The 25,875-nt window shown below is 37.3% G+C and overlaps 3 protein-coding genes across 4 annotated transcripts in view; 1 reads left to right on the top strand and 2 right to left on the bottom strand.

Annotated features, from left to right (window-relative positions):
* LOC144974084 (uncharacterized) overlaps positions 1-3,853 on the bottom strand; it is a 6,229-nt gene extending 2,376 nt beyond the window's left edge. The window contains exon 1 of the mRNA XM_078916976.1: positions 3,438-3,853. Within this exon, the coding sequence (XP_078773102.1) occupies positions 3,438-3,753 (316 nt within the window). The 5' untranslated portion in view covers positions 3,754-3,853. The remainder of the gene's footprint in view (positions 1-3,437) is intronic.
* The window catches only part of LOC144972512 (retinol dehydrogenase 16-like), a 171,055-nt gene that overhangs the window by 109,676 nt on the left and 35,504 nt on the right, over positions 1-25,875 (top strand). The gene's annotated exons all lie outside the window — the stretch shown is intronic.
* LOC144972507 (uncharacterized) lies at positions 17,674-25,443 on the bottom strand. Of its 2 annotated transcripts, XR_013645370.1 has the most exons (4): positions 25,244-25,443; positions 22,996-23,178; positions 19,018-19,879; positions 17,674-17,811 (listed from the first exon to the last, which is right to left on the bottom strand). XR_013645370.1 is itself a non-coding variant. In XM_078913798.1 (3 exons), the coding sequence occupies exons 1-3, from the start codon at positions 25,441-25,443 to the stop codon at positions 19,441-19,443; spliced, it is 822 nt and encodes a 273-aa protein (XP_078769924.1). In that variant the 3' UTR covers positions 18,534-19,440. The 2 variants fall into 2 exon arrangements, 1 of the variants encoding a protein (XP_078769924.1); XM_078913798.1 differs by lacking the exon at positions 17,674-17,811 and having other exon boundaries at positions 18,534-19,879.

Here is a 25,875-nt window from a genome sequence, read left to right as displayed (position 1 = left end):
TTTGAACCAATTCCCCTTTGTCTTACCTTTTCTTGTGTACTTTAATTGTAATTCTAAAACTTTTTACTATCCCATTTTATTCCTTTTTATTGGCGCTGATATAACCTACTAAATGTGTTGCAAGCGCCGTAAAACCCTTAAAAACAAAAAAAATCCAAAAAAAAAACAAACAAAGCCCAACACGGACATAATTATTTAAATTCTTATTGCACTCTACTGCACGCGCAGGTAATCACTAGGAACGCCCGCCGCTTTCTAACCTCTTCATCGCGGCTGTGCCAGGTACCACGCGAGAGCCACTTTTTCGGAACTCTTTACTATGAAAGTACAAATTCTCCTCCTTCCTATTTCGATGCTGTCGATTGACTCTTCCTGTCCTATGATTAGTCATGCGAGGCACTATCTTTCGCCATTTTCCCTCTCTTCGATTAAAAATTAATCGACTTTTACAACAGATATTTCTCACGGAGTTATTGACATATTCACAAAACCATCATGCTTCATACTTGTTGCGTTTATAAATGCAATAATCGGCTGCGGATGATAGAACTCGCCGTTTCCATAGATAAGATCAAACGAGGGAAGTGATAATCATTATTTCTTGTTAAAATATCAATATCCCTGCTATATCGTATCGTATTGATGTCGAAAATTTCTGATATCGCCCAACACACTGGCAGCAGCCTCTTATGGTTCTCACACTACTATGTTATGACGATCGACCCAATCAGCAAACTCCGGTCCGCATTCGTGCACCGTCGCAAACCCGCCTGGCAGCACCGTCACAACACACCGTTCAACTAGATGCTCTGCCGTTTCGGGTTCTTGTCCACATCGGGTACAAGAGGGACAAGTGGAAAGTCCCCACTGATGAAGCGCACTTGCTGTTAGGCAGCTCCTCGACCGAAGCCGATTCGCAGCCACCCAGTGTCTCCTCTTACTGGTATCAAAGCATGGCAACTTCTCACCAAGCTTAGAGGAGTGTACGTCCCCACCCCCACGAGGGATTGAATTCGTCCAAACCGACTTCCATCTCGTATATGCATCTCTGTCTGTAGTCAGGGAAGCTGCGTACAAGGGTTGCCGGGACTTATTTCGGCTAGAAACGGGGGCCCTGTCCATTATGCGCTTCAGAGGGGTATCCCCATTCCCTCTCTCTCGCATCTTACTCAGCCAGTTTCCCGTAATCGTCTCCCTCCGGACATCGGGGGGTTGGATCGCTGCCATTATCGGGCCCCATTCTCTAGGAGTTATTGCCAGCGTTCCTGACACTCTGTGCATCGACTTGCGAAGTTTTACATCCACCTTCTCAACGTTTCTGCTTCTACCCCACAGTGGAACGCAATACTCCGCGGTGGAATAGCATAGTGCCAGGGCGGACGTTCTTATGAGCGCTTGGCTAGTGCCCCAAGTCAATCCCGCCAGTTTCCTCAGAAGACTGTTGCGTTTCTCTATCTTCCGGGCAACTCCTTCGAGATGCACCTGATAGGTAAGGCTGCGATCCAAGGTCACCCCTAAATAGTTTGGATGCGGCTAATATGGGAGTGGCGAGGACGTCCAGTTTACAGGTGTGCCTTGCACTGCATAGGTGGAATGTAGTGGCCACGGTTTTTGAAGTGTTCATCTTCAGGTACCACTTGTCGAAGTAGGATTTGAGTCTGGTGACGTCCTCGTTGAGTACGCTCTCGAGATGGGTCCACACTTTACTCTGAGTAACGAGTGCCCAGTCTTCCGCGTATCCCAGCCTCAGGGAGGAATTATTCGACATATCGCTAATGTAAACGTTAAACAACATTGGCGCAAGTACCGAACCCTGAGGGACCCCATTCTTCAATTTCCTTTCATTACTCGTAGCGTCTCCCAGCGCGACGTGGAATTGCCTTTCCCCTAAGATAGAAGAGAACAACAAGGTCTTTTTGCACCTTATGATTTTTGCAAGTTTGAGTATTAACCCTTCGCACCAGACCGTATCGTACGCCGCTGATAGGTCTATAAATACAGCACCTGTTTGCTGTTTTCTCTCGTACTCGTGCTCAATATGCTCTGTAAGTGCAATGATTTGTTTCGTGGTGTACTTCCCTTCCCTGAAGCCCGCCTGCTCGGGTGGCAGGGCAGCGTCTAGGACCGGCCCCCATCGGTTTAATAGAACCCGCTCCAACAATTTGTAAAGACAGCTCAGTAGAGATATGGGTCTGTAACTGTCGGCCTCCTTCGCCGGTTTCCCGGGCTTCAGAATGGCAACTATCTTCGCATGCTTCCACACTTGTGGGAGCTTTCCTTTTGCAAGGACGTCAGACATTGCCTCTGCCAGCCAGGCCCGTGCCCTGGGGCCCAAATGCGTCACCATATTGGGATAAACGCCGTCTATCCCTGTTGCTTTACCGTTCTTCACATCGTTAATGGCTGCACCCACTTCTCGGGGACTGAACGGGGACGGATTTGGTATAAAATAAATACTTTTTGTTAATTGGGACCAAAATTAAAATAAATTCGTGACAATTATTATTTGGTAAAATCTTACATATCATACATATAAGTTTGAAATGAAGTAAAAGTCTGCAGTAAAAGTAAAAGTTCCACCGGTCCACAGAAATTTTTTAATCTAGTTTTAAACTAATTTAACGTTTATAAGGGAAAAGTAGTGTGGATTTTATAAGCCTAAAGTTAACCATTATCATTGAGATAAAGATTTTTATCATGGCCGCTTTTATGATTTCAAAGATCGCAAAGACGTTCAGTAGTATTTTATAGAGAATTAAGAGGTAACTAAGGTAAACACTTGAGATTTAGACCCAGTACTCCATTAAAATGGAAATGGCTCTCCGCATGGCGTAAGTCATCATATTTTAACATACGTAAAGAGGGCAACGCCCACTTTGTTTAAATTCTTTTCTTTTCAGATCAATTGTTAGAACTTAATTCGAATTCGGATAGATATTATTTAAGTTTGAAGACTTAAACTCAGTCCACTCAATGTTGGCATATATTTGGTATTTTATGATAGGTTTAAAACTCAATACTACTCTATAAATACTTCCGGGGTCTTTTGATTTGCGGTCAACAGATCGCGTTGTCTCGGCTGATTTTACTAGTTTTGTTGTGAATTCTTTCCACGAGGAGGTTGTCTCAATGGAAGTTCCGAGGAGACAGCGTTTCCACCCAAGGGGTCGATTTTCAAGTATGGGGCAGCGTGCATCAGAGGTACGGTCTTTGTTTCGTATCCGAAAGGTACTGAGTTAGATCACCCACCGCTTTGCTGTGTGACCTTGAGCAAGTCACCTCGTCCTAGCTCAATTTTCGGTGTGCACTGCGGCTGGCGCCTGGGTTATTCCAGTCTTCCTCTGGAATAGACCCTAGAGACAAATTTCCCCTATGGGATGAATAAAGGCAATTAATTTTTATTACGCGTCGATCTGGACAACATTGATACTACATACCTTGAAGCAGGAATACGTTCTGACTTGAAGAGCTGATATAGTTCTTTCCCCTTTTGTACAGATCGCAGGTCCCGTCGTTGTAGTCGAGTGCGATGCACATTGATGGGGCTGTCGATTTGCCAATGCACTCAAACATGCATCTCGAGTGGAAGTTCGCCTTGATGCCTGTCGCAAATCTCTCCAAGTATGTGCCGCCTAGTGAAACTTTTTCAAATATTCCATTTACAATCGTAGAATGGGATTGCTGGAGCAGCAATTGAAACGTGACTACCACGAGCACACGAGAAAACACTTTGAAAAGAGTTGGGGATACCATGACTCTAAATGTGAATTGTGACTGGTATGGCTTTACTCACAACTCAGATGTTTGCTTGTGTTCTTTTTGTTTCTTTTCGGGGAAATTCGATTGTCACTGATTCTTCCTGTAGTTTTGAATAGAATAAAAGCAGAAAATGGTGTTAAGTAAGGACGAGGTTGCTGATGAACATAAAAGTTTAAGTTTAAATCTCAAGATTTGATTTAAATAAATGCCTTCATTGAAGAACGTTTGTTTCGCTATTTTCAATTCCTTCATTTGTTAATGTTTTTAATTTTTTATTTAATTTTTAAAATTTAATTTCTTACATAATACCAGATAGACGCATTTGATCACCATCAACAATTCAGATACAAGCAATAATCGTCTTCTGTCATATTCTGACAACATATCATATCTTTCTCATTTTGGTGACCTTATTTAAAATATTTTCATCTACCGTTTCAATCCGGTATATATAATCTCATTATGAATCTTTTAAAAAAATAATATGCCCCATTGAAATAAATAACTGTGGTTTCTTAAAATTTACTCTCAAATTGTTTAGCTCTAATAGTTTATGTTAAAATCCAATTTTTGGAATCTGATTCATCTCAACATTTTACCGAATTGAGGCTATTGGGTCCACTTATTTGAGTCTTCTGACAATTTTTTGTGAGAAGAACTTTTATTCGAGTACGGTGTTATTGCACGGTTTCTACAATTTACAATTGAACAAACTACAGATAACACAACTCAAATATAGAAAACAAGCCATAACGTTGAAATACCGCATGAACTAAGGTCATACTGATTCTTCTTCCAGCTGTCTTGAAATTGGACAAAATGTCTATGTTTCTCTTTTACTTCATAAACTTTACGCAGGCAGTCTTTGTACTCTATTCACTTCAGTGCCTCATCGTTAAGGTATCTCGCCTTGTAGCAAAATCAAGTGATTATAAGCGAGGCAAGTGGCAGAATGATTATCAATGAAAGCATACTCTGTCCACGCCATAATGTCCTTGGTTTAGCCATTTTACACACATTACCCCACTCGACTTAGGTGTGAATGTATCTGACTTTAGATAGTGTGGGATATAGTAAGAGTTCAAGTACATGAAGGACGCTTAATAGGCGACTTGCACTGTACTAAATACAAATGTTCCATAAAGACGAGTTATCACCACAATAGAACTGAGAATTATCATCGAAAAGCGAATTATCACATTTATTGAAATGTGAGTTATCACCCAAATTAAAAGGCCAGTTACCACCTGTAATGAAAGACGACTTATCACTTCAATTAAAATGCGAGCCATCACCGTAATCCAAAGGTGAGTTATCACCTCAATCGAAGGCAAGTTATCACCTTAATCTAAAGCTGAGTTATCACCTTAATCGAAATGCGAGTTTTCACCCTAATCTAAGTGAGATATCACTTTAATCCAAAGTTGTCTCCCTAATTTTAATCGAAATGCGAATATTCTTATCTACATCGACAAAGGCAATTTTTTTCATTTTGGTTAAAATATTTACCACAATTATTAATTATTTAAGATCACCTCAGACTTTTTGAAATAAATTGTTAATGTTTCAGGCTTGAATATCTATTATAATTCTTGGATCAAAACGATCGGTGGATGTTCGAGGTAAAAGTTTTCTTTCTAAAATGAAGAAAAGTGTTTTGAAAGAGTAGCGTAACGTGTACATCTTTTGATAGTATTTCACCCTTCCCCACACTTTAGAAAAGGGAACATCGGACAGGTTATTTTAACGTCAAGATATATCAGACAAAGATGTCTATAAAAATGGCCATCTATCAAATGGTGTACATTTTACCATTTATCTTTCAGACTGGGGCGGGGTCTGAAAACAGAGCGATTTTGGGCTTGTTTGGATTATCAGACATGTAAAGAAATACACTGTGGTCACATACATCAAACTTAGAACTAGAAAACACTATGCTGTAACATTCAAATATAAACACATCACAGTCTAACCAAACATACATTGTGAAAATTATATTTTATTCACACTGTTCGTAGGTGGCTCATCTGGCATTCTCATATTTGCAGGTCTGATAATCCAACGCAAATATGGACTTGATTTAACATCGTTGTAATGGACAATACTTTGGGTCGGTTTCAGAATATTTTATTACAACAATAAACCCATAACAATTTGAATTATTAGATCAGCAAATTGAATAACATGTATACGTCGGCCTCATCCAAACTAATAAGTTTCAATGCAGACCTTATGAAAAATAACAAAACATGTTTACAAATAATGAACGTCTTTAAAAAAAACATAGATTACATTTACTTCCAACACAATTAACATTATTATTTTCAAACCCTAAGTTACCAGCATCATCATCATCATCATCTGACCTATTCTGACAAAATTTCTTTGTAAATATTTTGGCAAAAACTCTTCAACTTGAGAATCTCTGAAGTCTCAATTTTAAGAATATTAATATTAACAAGTTGATCATTCTCATTTATTGAAATCCGAAGTTCAAATTTCGTTGTGCAAAAATCGAAAAAAATGGTTTGTCAACATAGGTCAGTACAGTTCTTATAACTTTTGGATTTAGAATTGTGATTTATATTATATAAGGACCAGTAGTTGACACGCTGAGGAGTTGACTGTATGTTTGTTGTCGTGATTAATATTGACTTGCAAAATCGCAGTTATAGCCTATATTTCATATATTGCTCTTAACATTGAAAAGTTTTTCCCCGTAATATATTGGGTCTTATGTAAACATGTCAATGTTCTTGTCAGAGAGTCGGAAATCGGAAGCCACATTGGGAACCTGTTCTAATTTTAAAGCGCAGGAGTTCAATAATCTTATAACTTTCCTATTCACTTCATCTGTATTATTAAAACATTATATTATTATTTTATTATATGTTATTGAATATTTGGCAATTTGAATGTTTAGTAATCTCTCTCGCTCTCTCTCTCTCTCTCTCTCTCTCTCTCTCTCTCTCTCTCTCTCTCTCTCTCTCTCTCTCTGATTTTAAACTTAATTTTCATTACGTCATAATCCCAGATTGACGCAACGGGTCACAATTTAACCTCACGTCATCCGAAATGTCACAACACTACACATGCAATGCTCTTGAATAAAACATGTTTAACTTTTGGACCTGAAAACTCGCCCTTCAAATACTGCTTGATTAAAATGACCCTCGTCCTTTCGAAAACTCTCAAACGTGGGACCGTTGAAATATCCTACCTGTTAACTGCCGTGCTCTGGAAAAAACTTGTCTTTTAAAAGTGGCCAGTAAACTCGTCCTTCAAATATCCATCGATTTAAATGATCTTCATCTTGGCAACAAACAAAAACAAAAAACAACTCTCAAACCTGGGACTTCGCAAGGACTTTGCCAAGATGAGGGTCGTTTAAATCGATTGATATTTGGAGGACGAGTTTTCTGGCCAAATATTTAAATACAAGTTTTTTCCAGAGTATGGCAGTTTACTTACCTGCTTCCTAAGGTAGAAACTGGCGTGAGATAATTTTTTGACTATGTATTTATACTGAAAAATGGGGGAAAAAAGTTTCTGGGTTCATTTGTTTAATGTTTGATCCCACCAATCAATCGTGTTTTGTAAATACCATTGATTGCTTTTGGGTCGATTATTGAATTCAACATGATTCTCAACTCCAATTAGCAATTGCCAAGTAGTAACACAGCTGTATAATTAACAAAACATTTTTTATAATTTTGGTCAGAAATCGGTTGCTTTATATGTATCGAAACAATAATGAAATAGAATAGAAACCTTGATTTGAATTACGAAAGGTGATAGTGAAGTCTCGGGTTTGAGATGATTTGACAAAATGAGGGTCATTTAATCGGTTGAATTTTAAAGGATAAGTTTTCTGGCTAAAATTTTTTAAACGTTTTTTTTTCTTCATATTAAAGCAATTTTGTGAGTTGAAAAAAATATTAATAATGACATCCATTAGGAACAATGTGTTTAGTTTTAAAGTGTTGAAATGGGTGCATATTTTAATTCAGAAAAGTGAGTGGAGCAGGTACTTGTGTTGGTAACAACAAGAGATGAAGTAAATAGAAAAGTGCCAGAAGACAATAGAGAATAAAAAAATTTTCGGCGGTTGATGGGGTTTGAACCCGCGACCTTATTCGTACGACAACTCCGCCTGGCCGGTGAGAGCGTGACTCTGCCATATGAGCTATCCACGAACCCAAAAAAAATCGTATCAAACTCAGGTCATTCATTACTAGATCCCTCTCTCACCGACTACTGGAGGTAGCGGGTACAACACACACAACCACAGCAAAGTTAGTAGGCCAGCAGTTAAGCTTAATAGCCAATGTTCTCAACCCAAACATATAACATAGAAACAATTGAGACATTGAGTATGCTCCGGTATATGGGGTGAGTTTTTTAATTCAGAAAAGTGAGTGGAGCAGGCACTTGTGTTGGTAACAACAAGAGATGAAGGGAATCGAAAAGTGCCAGAAGACAATGGAGTATAAAAAAAAATTATGGGTGCATAGAAACATTACCATTTGTATCGTTGGTGACTTTTTGATCGATTTACAAACAGAATGTTTAAATCAGGTGACTGTAATAGCTCCAACATAATACTGTCTAAAACTTAAAACCTCGTCGTATTTGCTTGGGAATTCGGTTTAGAATAAATATTGATCTTGCATACATGAAAAAAACCCTGCTCATTCTTTTAGTAATCGTTCTTTAGCAAAAGACATAACAAGTTCGTTCTTCATGAAAAGAGATACCCGATAGTCAGTTGCTAGAGCACTCGTTTCATGGGCAAAGGGACCGACGTTAATCTTGGATGAAATCGAGTCTTTTCTCTCTCCCCACCCCCTCCTCATACCGTGATTTTGTAGCTGTGTCCGTTAGACAAACTAGCATTCTTTCCAAAAGGTAGTAATCAATAATTAATTCCTATTAACACAATGTAAAAACCTCTTCCGTAGGTCTTATGGCTTTGAAGGTCTATTGCATTACCCAATGAGGTAACTTAGCCTCAAGGGAAAACTTTTCTTCTTTGACGAAGGGTTTTAACTGAAAATATTAAATGCTTTGAATTGTCTTTTTTTAAAGATCTGCACAAGTGTGTATAAAAGGGGCCAGGGGAAGCAAGAAAGAAAAATATCCCAAAAAAATCAGTCTACCTCCACTAGGGATCGAACCTCAGAACTTCTGATTATCGGTCAGACACAAAGCCTCCGATAGTTTTAATTTTAATACCTGACAGTCCATACGCAATTTACATACTCTAAGAGAAGTCTTAGACTGGCTTATATAAATTTACGACCATTACCGTATACGTGTAAACAAAACTTCTTGATGTGAATCCAATTATTTTTGTAGTTTTATTGATAACATGGATGTGAGCATCAATGTTTTGATAAGAATTAACAATTACTTCCAAATATCTCTGCAAATGAATGACATATAAAATCTAATTTCCTCAACGAGATATACATTCATCTATTTATCTAGAGCACAATAATAAACAGGTCATGCTCTATGTGCTTTCATCAGCAATTCTTAAATTACATCACTCATGCACCACTCACAAAGGCGCAACATGACCTACAACTTCAGACATTATTTTAGAAATTTATATTACTATTAGATGCTTTGAAAGGGGATCCCTCGTCGTAATACTTTAGTCTATATCGTGTATTTTGTAACTGTGTGGTGTCCTTTCCTGACCGACGTATTCTCGCTGGTGTCTTGACTTGGTAAGATGGAGCTTCACCTGACAGACATTTACGATTTATAATTAATTCGTTCAGACACAAGAAGTCAATGTAACTCGAGAAGTAAAGAGGTGGAATGTGACATTCTATATTTTTTGTTTTTTGTTGCTTTTGTTTTTTTACCAACCTTGCAGCGCCATTTTGGATAGCTGAAACTTTAAAATACTATCGGACGGAATGCTTCCAGAAGTAAAATGTATTTTTAAAGGATCAATTTTGTCACTCAAGTTGTCACTAATAATTTTAATAATGTCATCTTGGGAATGATATCATTAATTATACTAAGAAATGAAAAAATGCAAATGTTTAATTAACATGAAAACAATACAGGATCGAGGACTGGCCATAAAACTAAACACTGGTGATGGACCTTGACCTCAACCACAACCTGATGACGGTCCGTCGTCAAGTATGGTCAATCACAAAGGCGCCTGAATTTCATTCGGCTTGTACCGTTGCCATCGTTAACATATTATAGTTATAGCCTGACACTAGAATCCTCTAGGACTGGAAATTTGACGTCATTTTTTAGTTTTGTGTAGCGTCTAGTGAGTTGTCGTCAGTAGAGCTCAAGGAAACAAGTTATTTCATTGGTTGAACTATTGAATACGACTCACGGTTTGTTTTCTTTTGGGGCAAAAGACTGGCATTTTGACGTCATTTTTTGGTCTGTGTCAGGCTATAACTTTACGATGGATACGCTTGTACACAGGACCGTATGCGTTTGAGAGTGATAACACCTCTTTCTCTTTATATATATTTTATGCTAATTCCAAGTAATCGTCTCATTGGAACTACCGGGGGGGGGGGGGTTTGGGGCGGGGTGGATTGCTGCTGCCATGATAGAGCCCAACTCTTTGGGTGTTATTGATAGCGTTCGCGACATTATATGCTTTGACATCAACCTTTCTGGCGTTCTTGGTTCAATGTGTAATAATCCGCATTAGAAAATTCAAAAAATAAAATACAACGTACGGGTACAATTTATAAGCCCATGGTTTACATGTGTGAGACTTGCTGAGAAAACCCGGGGAGATACGGCAAGCTTTGATTCGAGATACGAGCCAAAATCGAAGATAAAGTGTTTCCCATAACAACACATTTTATTCAGAAAAATATTCACAACATGGGTTCTTATCGACCTAGAAAGAAAATTTAAAGTGGTAAAGATCAGAAACATGAGGTCTATACTACTGCATACATATCTCAATTTATTAACTCTGCGCAGCTTTCTGGGTTTTCTCAGCCAGCCACACAATTGATTATCGGACTTTTATAGTCCACGCTCACATCTGCTCTACCGTTTTATCCATTGTTGCTGTTATGGCATTTGTTTTTAAATTTTCTTTTCTTTCTTTTTAAATTAAAAAAAAATAGTTTGAAAAATAAACGATTAAAAAGATATGTTTATCCTAGGATTACTACAACAGCTTTGTCCTCGTCTTTTCCATGCCTTTTGTTAGAGACCTCTCTTTTTTTTTGTTGTGTACAGAGTAAATATGGTGCTGCACATTCAGGAAACGCCTTTTAATATTTTGACCATAAAACTCTTTCTTGTTGCATCGATCGATTTAAATGATCCACAACTCGAAACTCAATTTTGAAGAATTTTTGACGAGTAGTGGATCATTTTGATCGATCGACGTATGAAGTATTTCAAAAGTCCTTTAGTTAGTGTACGACAGCGGCCCTAAACAGTTTTATTTAATAATCTCAAAGAGTAGAATGTGTAAATAACAAATTAATGATATTGACATCCTCAATTACAGAGGTCATTCAGTTGATGTTTATTGAACTTTCCTTTACTCTGCATGTTTGCCGTCTGATTGTGTGTGTTGGTGTGTGTGTGTGTGTGTGGGGGGGGGGTGTTATAAAGCTTTTATTATTTAGCTTCCATTGTTGTCATCATGGATGTAAATGTTGATGCCAGTTAGTAGGAAACCATTTTGTCGTTTCAGCGTGCCAGCTTGTATGATTAATTTTTACGATTCAAATCGAAAACATGCTCGCTTTACCTGTGATAATGTAGGTAAGGAATTGCGTCGTGTGATAAACTCACTATGCCTACATCTCTGACATGAAAGTCGACAATTACCATGGTAGAGTTTATCTTCTATTATTCCACCCCTCTCCCTAAATAGTAACGCGTAATGATATCAAGTTTTTTCTTCTTCTTCCAGTGTCATCTCATGGGTTGAGGTCGACTTGAAATGACACGCCAATCTTCCCTGTTGACGGCTTGCTGACTGCATTCGGCTGCCGACAATCCTGTCCATGTCCTCATATCATCTATCCAAGTCTTGCTGGCCTGCCTCTTCCTCTTTTCCCCTCAACTCTACCCTCAAGAATGTCCTTGTTTACAGTTTGATGGCGTCTTAGGTGTCCAAAATACCTTAGTTTTCTTGTTTTTATTACTTTCATTAGGGTCGGTCTGATATCAAGGATGTCACAGACTTCTTGATTGTTTTCTTTTCTTTCCAACTGATTTTTCCAAGGCGACGGAAAGTCCACATTTCAAAGGCCTCAATTCTTTTCTCTATTTGTTTGTTCAAGGTCCATGTTTCTGAGCCGTAGAGAAGTGCTGAGTGGACATAACATTTGAGTATTCTTATTCTCGTTTTCATCTGCGTTTGTTGCGAAGTTAAAATGTTATTCAGTTGGCTGAACCTCGACTTAGCTATAGCAATCCTGTTTTTCACTTCCAGCTCATTCTTTCCGTTGTTGGTTATTGTCTGTCCAAGATATTTAAAAGAATATACTTGTTCGATGTTTTGATTATAAATTTGGACTTTTGCGATTTTTTCAGGCTTTTTTGACATGACCATTACCTTCGTCTTTTGAACATTCATCTCTAGACCCTTTGCTGTACTGTTCAGGTTTACTTGATTTGCAAGGATCTGTAGATTTGTCTTGTTCGATGCCAACAATACTGTATCATCTGCATATCGCAGATTATTTATCCTCCTACCTCCAATAACAATACCTGGAATGTGCTCGGTTTTACGGAAGATAAACTCTGTGTACAGGTTAAATAGATATGGAGAGAGGATACATCCTTGACGAACTCCTCTTTTAATTGGCGTGAAAGGTGACAGATCGCCCTGAATCCTGATGGCTGCTTTTTGATGCCAATATAGATTTGTGATTTCTGATTAGCCGTATATTTTTGCCATCAATGCCTGCCTTTTCCAGACATGTCATTAATTCTCCATGCTGTACCCTATCAAATGCTTTTGCGTAATCGATAAAGCATGCATAGATATCAAGTTTACAATAATAATAATAATAATAATAATAATAATAATAATAATAATAATAATAATAATAATAATAATAATAATAATAATATGTGACGTCAGATTATCAAACGTTAAATTCCACTAAAATTAGATTTTCGAAAAAGGATGTATCATTTAAATAATTTTGAAAATGTATTTTACTCAGAGATGACGAAATCCAAATTGATAGAGAGATAGGATAAAGATTTCTTACATCTTGCGCTTTGGAATTCGAACTTTGTTCTCAGCGCGCACTTGCAAGCTCATGAAGCTGATGGGAACACGTCCGGAATTCCAAAAAGTAAGAGTGTAAGAATCGTATACATTGTCGCACGTTTTTAAGGCAAGGTGATATCTCCGGCATTTTTCACAGGGCATGATGTTGTGATCACAGGAAGACAGAGGAATAGGAGAAGGATGAGAAGGAAGATGAGGAGAAGAATTAGGATGATGATGATGATGATGATGATGATGATGATGATGATGATGATGATGATGATGATGACGATGATGATGATGAGGAGGAGGAGGAGGAGAATGCCTGTGGGGTTTTATCAATTGCTCGATAAAATAGTTTTATTACATACTAGAGCGTGGTACTCTTGTTTCCATTAGTTAAGCCTAGATGTAAAATGCACGCTGAAAGCAACTTGCATCATCGATGTTTGCTTCTGGTAACTGCACACAGTATTGCGTCTTCTCAACACATGTAATTATGTAGGAGGTTATAATGTAAATTCTGGTCTCGGTGAAAATATGTTTAACAATTTTTCACGTTTCATGCGGTCTCTTGTTAGAAAGATGTTTCTATCTCGACTCGTTCATATGTAGTGTCTAAATTTAATACTTTACTAGCCTTGTAAAAGAATTTCTGGTCTTAAGCCTGAGCGAAACAGGTGACTAAAATTTGTTTTTATGAACGTTTTCTAGATTCTGGCTCGGTCGGCTTTAGCCTAGGACTGGAAGTGGTTGGGATTGACTAAATCGTTATTTTGTACTGGGAAGATATGTCTTCATACTTTTCCACGTAAAAGATTCAATTAACACCATATCCGGTTTCCAATTATGGAGATCTTTTTGATAAACACATTACTGTGAAAAATTGCTATGCAAATTTTTGTCCTTGTTACAGTGAAAAATGTAAAAAAAATTGCCTTTGTCGTCGCATGATGAATAAAGTCACGTGAACAACACACTTCGTTGATTTGTCAACACACGTACAAACTGAACGGTGAAAAAAACAAACAAGAACAAACATAAATGAACAAAACAGAGAACGTGTTTTAGATGAACCACACACAATTTTCACATTATTTCCGCCACTGTCAACAACAATATACTCTCTAATCGTTAATTTGTGTTCTTCAAAGCTTGAGTCTCAGTCAAAATTCTCACTCGTTTCAACCCGATCACAGTCGTTTTTTAAATTCTTCTTTTGTCCTTCTAGACACAAAAAATCGATGTTCTTAATTTTCTACCAGTTTTTTTTTCACGCCCTGGTAAATATCAACAGGATCCTTTCTTTCCTCTATCATTCGTAACCGACGTACTTGTATTTTCCTTCTGAATCGAAGCTCTCTCAATCTCACAACAATGGCTGCATAAGAAGCGATGTGTTGGCCCAGTGCTTCATTCCCTTTCATTAGAGTGGGCCCTTGAAGCCAATAATACGAGGGCTCTTTCATAATTAACCGAAAAATGCCTGTAAAATCCGCGTTTTTTATGCTATCAACAAAATTCTTGCACCTGTTTATACCTTGACTCGTCCTTCATTTCTCTACGTAACAGCCAAGTCTGTCGACACACTTCTGCCAACGCCGCACCATGGAATAGATACCCTCTCGGAAGAAATTTCCGTCAAGGTTTTGTAGCCATTTCCGCACATGGTCAACAAGCTCTTCATCGATATCAAAGCGCTTTCCTGCCAGCTCACGTTTCAGTGGCCCAAAGAGGTGATAATCAGATGGTGCGAGGTCTGGACTGTGTGGTGGGTGTGGCAAAATCTCCCATCCATATTTCTCTAGCCAACCTTGCGTCACTCGTGCTGTGTGGGGTGTAGCGTTGTCGTGTTGCAAAATGACCCCGTTGGTCAACTGCCCTGGGCGCTTTCTGCGAATGGCCTCCCTAAGCTTGTCAAGAGTTTGGCAGTACCTTGCAGCATTGATTGTTTCTCCGGGTTGTAAGGTTTCGAACAGAATAACACCACGACTGTCCCAGAAAACAGTTCCCATTATTTTCTTTGCTGACCGCATGACTTTGAATTTCTTCGCGACAGGTGAGGATGGATGTTTCCATGTCATCGAATCTTGCTTTGTTTCTAGGGTGCAATGGTGCAACCAAGTCTCATCACCGGTGACTATGCTGTCAAGAAAAGTCACATCGTACCCTAGAAAGTCTCCGCCGGCGTTGGCAGTATGCTCGTTAACCCTGCGTGAGCTCTTGCTTCTTCTCAAAAGTTCCCTGCAGATGTCCAATCTTTGTTCTTTATGATTGTCTGTCAATTGCTTAGGAACCCATCTTGCGCTGACTTTTCTGTAGCCAAGTTCATCAAATACAATTCTATGGGCAGAAGTCTCGAAATTTCAAGTCTGCTTGCGATTTCATGAAGTTTCAACCTCCTGTCTTGACGAATAAGCTCATCAACTCGCTTCACATTGTCTTCTGACGTCGCAGTTATCGAACGCCCTCTCCCTTCCCTGTCTGTCAAGTCGGAATGGCCGGCTTCAAACAAATTACACCAGTGATAGACTTGTGTACGGCTTAAAACATGCTCACCATATACACTCTGAAGTTCTTTACGAATTTCGGTAGGATTCAGACTTTTGGCGTTCAAAAAACGTATGACAGCTCTGATTTCCTCCTTTGACCAAGTTTCAAGGTGGGCCGCCATCTTTAAAATCGTCTAGAAATTAATTGTGCAAAATGATGCACTTCATAATTTCTGGGAATATCCGTAAGGAAATAAGAAATATCATGTCGTTTACAGAATTTAAAAAATCACCACTGGTTGCTGAGCAATGGGCATTTTTCGGTTATTTCTGAAAGAGCCCTCGTACATCTTAGCTAGACCTCTATGTGTCGATCAATTTATGTTAAGAATTTTTATCGTGATGTTTTGAAAGAGGACTCTTTTTTTAAATATATAAAAAATGCTTTTTTAATAAAGGCCTAAAGGCCTTTAGAACAAAAAGAAACATATTAATTTTTGTTTGATTTTTATTATTTTTCTCCATTTTGTTCACTGGACGAAAAGACCTGGTCTGCATTCTTTGACAGCCTGCTGCCATACGCCAATTACAAAGGAAATTTCCTCCTCATTAGAGAATGTAATGACAAATATTGGTGACTTCTTCGATTTTACTTCATGTCCCTTTCTATTGGGTAATTAACCGTAACGAAACAATTATATTAAAAATTATGCCCTTCCCCTACGACATCATCGTCTAGGCATTCCACGAACGAATATAGATAATTCATCAAACAGGATGTTTGATGTCAACAGGAATCACCCATGTTGCCCAAGTGAGAAAATTGGGGTTAATAATCTTGCCCAAGGAAAACAACAAAAATGCCCGAAGCGGAGCTCGAATCCGGGACCTTCCTGGTCACAATGCAATGCCTTAACCACTCGGCCATGTTATATAGAGCAGTTAAATCTATCGCAGATCATTGATCCAGCTTATCAATTAATTACCGGGAGGCAAGAAAAAAATCACTCTAACGCAAAGACCTAATGTTAAATACTTGTTTGAGAGATGGTGTCCATTCAAATGCGGAGCATTCTTTTAACGGATGCCTACATTTAGTTTTTGTTTTGCAAGGCCAATTAAGTATTACTATATTTTCATGATGTGGCGATAATATGGAAATTAAAAAAAATAGTTTATTGCTTTCATAAATAATGACACATTTGGTTTTCAAATTTGATTATTTGATTTTCTCTTTTAATGACCACCTCGTTAAAGGAAACAGTGTCAGGCTACTCATACGGTGATTATAAATTATGTATTATCTGTCAGGCTACTCATACGGTGATTATAAATTATGTATTATCTGTCAGGCTACTCATACGGTGATTATAAATTATGTATTATCTGTCAGGCTACTCATACGGTGATTATAAATTATGTATTATCTGTCAGGCTACTCATACGGTGATTCTAAATTATGTATTATCTGTCAAGCTACTCATACGGTGAATTTTACAAAAAAAATCCTTTTGGATGAATATAGTACATTATTATTATTATTATTATTATTATTATTATTATTATTATTATTATTATTATTATTATTATTATTATTATTATTATTATTATTATTATTATTATAAGTGTGTAATTATCTTATATGAATAGTTAGACGGTTTATCTTGTTTTTTGTTTTTTTTTTTAATGGAGAAATCGTTATTCTCACTTGGCGCAGTTCCTCTAATAGCGTGACAACTGGAAACATTGAGCATGCTTCACCCATATGCTATCATGGGAAGCTATCTGAAAGCAAATTGGAAAATTGGTAGAATTGCTGCCACTTTGAAAAATTCGTTTATTTCCAACACATTATGTTTTAGCGATTCGTATCATAAAGCTTTGGGTCCCAGCCTTCATTTATAATCATCATCATAATCATAAGGTTCGCATAGGTCAAAAGACCTTTTATATCCCTGACATATATGCATGTACTGTCGGCATGAAAATAAAAAAGATAATATAACACACACACACACACACACACACATATATATATATATATATATATATATATATATATATATATATTGTATATAATATATATATATATGTCAACGACATGGACGTAGGCCTCCGGCATCATCACACATGAGAAACATGGCCATTTTTGGACCCACATTCGGATCGTTTCCGGGACAGTTCCATATGTTTCCTTCGCGAAAGTTCTTCCTGCACACTTTGCAATGTCTGGGAAAACGGCATTCAGACGAGAGGCATCCGGGATAGAGGTGGTGGGGTTGCCACGGTCTGGCTTTGAATTTACGCCGACATCTGCGAATAAAATTGGCCATGATTTGAAGTTAAATCACTTGAATTATCAACGTAGATTTTAACGAACTGTTAAGCAACCCAGTCAAATGCAATGACATACTCTGACAAACTTTTACTTCAAATATCTATTGGTTTAAATGTCCCTCAATTTCTAAAAATGTTTCAAACCTGAGACTCCTTTTCATGAAAAATTTTATGAGGAATGTTATTGTCAGAATATGTCATCCTAGTCTCGTTAATATTTCAAAAAGCTGAGTTCAATTTGGCTCAAGATATTATCGAGCTTAAAAGGCTAGCAGTAGGCTAACGGCAACTTGACTCGGGATCCAATGAAGTTACATTGCTGTTACTAGTTGATTTTTTTTCTTAAATTGCCAATGTAAGTTACCACATACTGGAAGTAACAAAAACGAAAAAAAGCTATCAACAAATCTACACCAGTTTTCCTTCAAATGCTGTCGAAATGAACATAGATTATTTTATGGTACATTTGGATTTCATGGAAATTGTTTTTGTTTTTGTTGTGTCGTGTTTATTGATTGGTGTTTTTGTCATCAATGTTGTTGTTTTCTCACATACGTGAAGGTGATTGGTATCTGTCAGCGAACATCATAAATACCTCTTGTCTTGATTTTTTTTCTAAGCGTATGTTTTAGTTACGAAGTGTAAATCTGTGCATGTTTGAGAAAAAGGAATAATTAAACAACGCCTAAAATAGTTACTGTCTTTTCTACATTAGTGCTTTCCAACCAAGATCGGTGACTCTTTTTAATGGGGATTACTATGGACATATAAATTTGATTTCAAAAGAGAAGGAAGAGGATATAGTTTGAAACTTGGAAGCATCGAGTTTCAATAATCATTCTACTTTGTGATTTCCTGACAATCAGTGGTGTAAAAGTATGTTGCTCCATTGAGTTAAATAAATCATTTCAAGTGCAGTATGCAGGTACGGCTAAAATGCTTCCTCTAAAAGTAACGAATCCATTTCGTCAGCCCGCGTCTGATCAGTTCAGATTATTTCACTGTAATATTTTGGAAGAGGACACTTTTTCATAAAAAATACATAAATTCAGAGTAATATGGGTCTTGTGATTATTTAGAAGTTTTATGCGACTTGACCCCCATATTAGATTGGTTTTGAGGGCACACATCTCCACCCACACAATTTACTTTATCCTGCCATAACATTTGACACACACCGACCTAAATCAGAGCTTTCTCATCAGAGCGTCTGTCGTATTCGAAGATCGATGGGTTTTTGTAAGCAATGCTAAATCTGTTCTCATGGCTTATATTTGACCAAAAAGTCAAGTCTGTGTCAGTTGTCTTCACTTTGCAATTGCACAACTCGCTGACAATAACTGTTGGATAACTCAGCCGGCTTTAATTATCTCTACATTACAACATTACTCGCCGACAAACGTCTATTGGAAATATCAGCCGTTCCTGCAGGAACTCGATGTGACTCCATATCATACATTTTCAGTTTAGATCATCCTCCATTTGTTATTTTCTAGATCAGTTCCATAAAAAACCAGTTTGGAATTCCACAAATATTTTCTTGATATTCAGAGCTGTAAACAGGCAAGTATGATATCACCAGTATAGATTTAGGCGCCCAATTAATTATAGGAATGTATAGTGGTCTGGATGAGGCCCGTTCTGGTCCGGACAATCGTCTAAATATTTCCTGTCGAAGACGGGTCTGCAGTGGTAATTGGATGGGAAGTAAGGGTTCTGGCAGTGGTAACTAACGCAGTTCACAGAACCTCCAATGTTGACGATATTTTGTTTCCGAGGTCCCCATGCCATGCCTTCTCGACTGATTCGCTGTCCACGGCTACTGTTCTCGGGTCCAAGCATCATGTGTGGGGTGGGGGCTACCGCGCCATCCCTCGTTATGTGGCACAGAGGAATTTTCTTGACAGCATTTATGTCAATAGGTCTGTTATTAACGTAATAATCGTAGATGCCAGCAGGCTGAGGGAGGATTTCATAACTGTGCTCGGTCACAGGCTGGTGGGATAACCGAACATGACCCTGAGTAGGATCCAAGTTAGAGGGTCTGTGGATGGAGAAATGATGATGCCTTTATAAGCTCGAATCAGGCCAGGCTTTCCCTATCATGGTATTTTGTAGATTTCAAAACTGTAATAAAAATGTGTTGTTTTTTTTCGTTTAAAAAAAAAATGAAGTTAAGGATTTAGCTCCCAGGATTATCAAAATTCGCTTAGTACTACTACTACTACTACTACTACTACTACTACTACTACTACTACTACTACTACTACTACTACTACTACTACTACTACTACTACTACTACTACTACTACTACTACTACTACTACTACTACTACTACTACTACTACTACTACCACTAGTAGTAGTAGTAGTAGTAGTAGTAGTAGTAGTAGTAGTAGTAGTAGTAGTAGTAGTAGTTGTAGTAGTAGTAGTAGTAGTAGTAGTAGTAGTAGTAGTAGTAGTAGTTTTAGTAGTTATATAAGTAGTAGTAATTGTACATCGTAGCAATGCGATGTGATTACGATGCAGTTGTTAATGTCAGTGGCTTATCGTTTTTAGCTTAAAAAGAGTTTTATGCATCAAGTACTGCCACACAACATCAATACAAAATACAATTGTCGATGGATGTCTTGCTGTAATTAACCAATATTAAAATTGAACTTGAAATAACGTTTTAAGAGATGAAAATTCCAGATCCACGGTGTCTGTAAGAAAAGATCAGTTTAATTACTGGCAAAATTAGGGGTTAATACTGTGCATAACCCTGGACTGAGTCGAGACAACGTCAATTCTCCTGAGTATAATATTTTGGTGATAATTTTTGTGTTTTTTTTTTGTTTATTTGTTTGTTTAGATGTTTATATGTTTTATTGTTTGTTTGTTTGTCGATGATTTTTGGTTGTTTTTTCTGGTTGTTTTGTTTTATTTTGACTGCACAATTAAGGAATCACTGACTGATATGTCACTGATATAGTGCTTTGTATGCAACGACTTTCAAGATTCTATATATTGTTGAAATGTAGTTGCTGCTCCACGAAACTTGCACCAAAAATACAAAGGTTGAAAAATAACATTCAGTATAAATTATGATGTTAGATTAAAGTGAATTCTGATCTTGCTTGGAAAAAAATTAATTTTGCTCCTAGTTCTAGTATTTTGTTTTAATGAAACTTTTTATTTTATTTTAAAAGGTAAAATGGATTTTTATTTATTTATTTATTTTATTTTTTTTGGGGGGGGGGGGGGGGGCAAACATTATAGGAACCATAGATTTAGTCCTTGTATTCTTTGTTGTTGTTGTTGTTGTTGTTCAAAGGTCCTCGTAAAAGTAGTAGAAGTATAAGAAGTAATGTGGCGTAGTTGCACATATATATTGCTGGCTTATGATCATATAGTGACTTTTTGATAGATGGTAATTATATTCCTTTGCATTGTGTTGTAGACGTTGATAATGACTAAAGAGTTCAAGGGCAAATGATGATAATTGAATGTACATCATCAAGACATTAAAATCAAAGTCCAGATTCCAAGTTCATTTCTTACTGCTTTATTTGTTGTGATAAATTCGAAATCCAAATCAAATAGCATGGTCAGAATCCAATCAGTTTCATAAATTTCAAATCCGTAAAATCGATCCAAATGTTAAGTCAATTTGTTTATGTGCCCATTTTCAATATACGTGGAATTTTCTAAGTCCGTAAATGCAATCAATGATGAGGAGCACAAAAAGTTTAAAGAAAAAATGTTCAGCCCAAAGTAAAGTAGAATTGCATAGTAGAATAGAATCCGGTTTTAATCAGAAACACTCCATTTATACCCTATTGTAAACCGTTCCCACAATTCCTTCAAACCACTCCTCCTACTGATTTTGACCGCTCCATGTCAGACTAAACCGGCCCCCTAAAAGTAAAAGCGAATCATACTCAACTCGAAACATTAAATCCCTAAACATCAATGCTAAACCCCGCCTTTTATGATAAAATATTATTTTAGTAAAGGTCAGTTTTTACGCCCAAATAACAAATACCAACTATAACCTGATGCTTTTATTCCCAAATACCAATTAACACCAATCAAAGTAATTTTCTAGTAATCAATATAATGACCAGTACTTTAACTTTGGAACGTAAAACTTTCCTAAACCCAGTAAATATTTGCCCAGTTTCACTGATATACATGTAGTTGTAGTAGTAGAAGTAGTAGTATTAGTAGTAGTAGTAGTAGTAGTAGTAGTAGTAGTAGTAGTAGTTGTAGTCATAGTAGTAGTAGTAGTAGTTGTTGTTGTTGTGGTGATGGTGGTGGTGGTGTTGGTGATGGTAGTAATACTGTTGCTTTTATTGTTACTGTCATTTAAGCCAAGGGGTACATTTAACCGAAGACACACTAGTAGCAGATATGGATGTGTGTGTGTGTGTGTGTGTGTGTGTGTGCGTGTGTGTATATGTTGGTGTGTGTGTGTGTGTGTATGTGTGTGCGCGCATATGTGTGATTGTTTCAGACATTAAAAAATTATGATTTTGTAAAGCGCTTGATGCCCCGTGTCTACAATAACAATTTCTTTCTACCCGCTTACGCGACGCTGGAATGCCAAACCTTCCAGTAGGTCTCTACGAACCTTCTACTCAATCATCGCTGCTTATTTGGAGCAGATTTAAAAAACAACTTTCAAACGTAACAAGTGGATTCGTATCAGGTCCTTTTATGCTGTCAATCAAGTGCTCTACCGATTGCACCACCATCTTGCATGCATATCTGCTTCTATTTATCCCCCTTCTTTTCAACGACTTTAAGTGATGGTACGCTTATAAGTAAAATACTCACTGGTTCTGTCCGCCAGATCAGTTGAAATAACATGCAAAACTTTGTATCGCCTTAAACGTTAAAAGACGGAACGAGATAGACGTCACTAGCTCTACTATCGTTTTTAGTCAGCCATTTTGATGATTAGCTCTTACTGAATTATATAAATCAGACTAAAAATGTACACATAGTTTTTTTTTGTTGGTACGTTTTATGCGGCTGGCAGTGTTGTGAGTTGTTTTTGTTTTGTTTTTTTGCTAAATGCATAGCAGTAACAGACTTGTTGGGAGCTAATCACCCAATTGGCGTCCGAAATTAGCAACGAAAAGCCGAGTGACTTCCACTTCATTCTACACCTACCTATTTACACATGGGCACATTAGAGGATCAGTAATTGGTCCGAGAGACGAGCACGGCGGGTCATTTTTAAAGTAAGGACATCGGCACGCTGGTTTCGGCTCCGGGGCAGCTCGTCTTGTGTCATAGAATTGAAACGAGTCGCTCTCGGGATTCTGTATTCCTGCCGGACATGACAAGTCGTTCCTGGATGAAAGTCAATAAAGTAATAATAAGACTATTTATTGCATTATTGCATTTATGGCGTATGATCGTATAGTGGCTTTTGATAGGTGGTAATGATATTCCTTTGCGTTGTGTTGTAGACGTTAATAACGACGAAAGAGTTCCAATGGCCAACGATGATATATGAATGTACAACATCAAGGAATTCAAATAAAAGTCCAGATTCCAAGTTTCATTTCTTACCGCTTTATTTGTTGTGGTAAATTCGAAATCTAAATCAAACAGCATGGTCATAATTCAATCATTTTCATAACTTTCAAATCCGTAAAATCAATCCTAATGATATGTCAGTTTGACTTTGTGGCCATTTTCAATATACGTGGAATATTTCTAGGTCCGTAAAATAAAGATTCTTAGTAGGAAGTTTGAATTTGCAGCATAATACAAAAAGGCTAGAGACTAGAAAGTGCAGTCTGGCTCCAAGTAAAAAGTAGAAATTGGGCAGCCCAAGAGTCAAGGTTTTGATTAGATCATTCCATTTTATACCGTTCCCACAATTCCTTCAAACCACTCCTCCTACTGATTTTGACCGGCCATGTCAATCTAAAACCGGCCCCCTAAAAGTAAAAGTGAATCATACTCAACTCGAAACGTTAAATCCCTAAATATTAATGCTGAACCGCGCCTTTTATGGTATAACATTATTTTACCAAATGTCAGTTTTCGTGCACAAAATAACCGAAACCAATTAAGAAAAGGGTAATATACTAACACTCAATACGATACCCAATTAATCAAATTTGACGTAAATCTGGCCCAAACCCATCAAATTTTAACCAAGTTTTTCTGTACTAAGTTCAAAATTTTTATTTTAAAAATATTTTGTTGTTGTTTGTAATACATAATAGTAATAGCAATGCTTAGGATAGGGGAGCGGCGGTATGGGTGGGTGGCATTCATTTCTGTACGCTTAGAATTCAAATCCCGTCAAAATCCCCCCCTCTTCCCCCCCCCCCCCCCCCCCCCCCCCCCCATCTTTCTCGACACGTCCTTCTCTTGGCGATTGTTTTACAATACGACTATAATGGAAGGTTGTTTTCTGTCGAATGTGAAGGTAGAATAAAGGGTTTTATTAACATAAATTTACTGATATAGACGCAACATGAAGTGATTGATTCATTATCACACACGGTTTGGAATGTTTTTGTTTCCCAATATTACAATATTTTCACTCCTCTTGTTGGTAAATTAAGTACCTGTGGGTAGGAAATGGTGGATATTTTGAGAGTACTGTAACAAAAAAGAACGCCTGACATGCGACTTGTTCAGTATGAAATAGAAATCTTTTTTCATTCGCCTGTTCAGAGAGAAAAAAAAAAAGATTTATTGTGAAGAACAATGAATGTCCGTTTTGTACATGTGGACATGCCTTACACATAGTATGTTTTTAAGAAGAAATGAAAACAAGCTGTTATAAAGTGATATATACTTTTTACTTTGGTGTTACCTTGTACCTTATATGCCACATCTTTTAAAAGTTATCCCTATACTTTTTGTTCAAGTCTGTCAATTTAAGAAAACTGATAAAATGCATCAATCATTTTGTTCAAAATGGGTAGCTACTTATTCAAACATTAATCCTTCTCCTGAATGTAAATTGAACCCCCCCCCCCCCCCCTCTTATAAAATTTGACTTTATATCCTTAGAATATTGGAGGTTTTATTTCACCTTACCGACACACTAGAAAGAGTTCAGTCTCGAATCGCATAAAGTTTACTCCCGTTATGAAAGGTTTCTTTTTCTTGAGAAATTATTTTTTTTTTCCCCAATAATTTCAGAAATTGATATGAAATGAGAAAATTAGCTACAAAAGACCAAACTAACCTAAATTATGACATCAAACTGTTTTGATTTTGTTTTCTTGTTTTGTTTTGTTTTATCCTATTTCTTTTAAAAATTATTTTATACATTCATATTTTGTCATTTGCCCTTTTTTTTATTGTTTTATTTTTTTGGTTAATAAAAATAAAAACGAGATAGTGCATATATGCATGTAAGAATTGTTTTAAAAAGTATCAGTCATACCTTTTCTCATATCCGCAGTCAGGCGGACAAATTAGCTGTCCATCACTGGGAGCGATGCATGGGTCGGAGTTGTACATAGGGACCACACGGTTGTATCGAAACAAGTCAAGGTCTGCCGGACGCTTTAACCCGGCTGCCGGCAGGCAATGGGCCATCTGGAATCCTGGGGCATGCAATGCTGGATCTGTTGCACGACTCATATTGTTCTTTCTGCTTCCTCTTCTGCAATGCCCACAGCTTGTGTTGTCCTTGTAATCGCTATTATTACTCTTGTTATTGTGTTGGTTAAGGTGGCGGGGATGTTAATCTTACGACTTCGTTTCAGAAATTTATTACCGATTACTATTATTCCTCTGTCAACTGATTGATTGTAAAAGAAAAAATAAACACACACATAGAAAGCGGAAACTTTTGGGGATTATCAAAGACCTAATAAAATCGACCGTTGCATCAGTCGCCGATTTCTCTATTTCAGAGTTGTTGTTTTTTATTGTTATGTTGAAATGTTATTTCTGTGTCATGCATGAAATCGATTTTTTAATTGAATATATGTCGCTAATAGATGAAGGAATTGTGCCAAATCATGATGCGTTTATTACTTAACTATTTCGATTACGAGTTGATATTGCACT

This window comes from Berghia stephanieae, chromosome 5 (genome assembly GCF_034508935.2).
Source record: "Berghia stephanieae isolate SIO BIC M18660-M18661 chromosome 5, UCSD_Bste_1.3, whole genome shotgun sequence".
Classification (NCBI taxonomy): domain Eukaryota; kingdom Metazoa; phylum Mollusca; class Gastropoda; order Nudibranchia; family Aeolidiidae; genus Berghia; species Berghia stephanieae.
Note: the sequence above shows the minus strand (reverse complement) of the source record. Positions and strands in the feature narration are given on the sequence as shown.

What these genes read in the sequence shown, in the direction of transcription:
- LOC144972507 (XM_078913798.1), bottom strand. Translation starts at nt 25,443, where the DNA reads ATGAGTCGTGCAACAGATCCAGCATTGCATGCCCCAGGATTCCAGATG. An exon ending in GACTGCGGATATGAGAAAAG is followed by an intron (nt 23,179 to 25,243) that starts GTATGACTGATA and finishes ACTTTCATCCAG; the next exon opens with GAACGACTTGTCATGTCCGG. An exon ending in ATGTGCCCATGTGTAAATAG is followed by an intron (nt 19,880 to 22,995) that starts GTAGGTGTAGAA and finishes CTCCATCCACAG; the next exon opens with ACCCTCTAACTTGGATCCTA.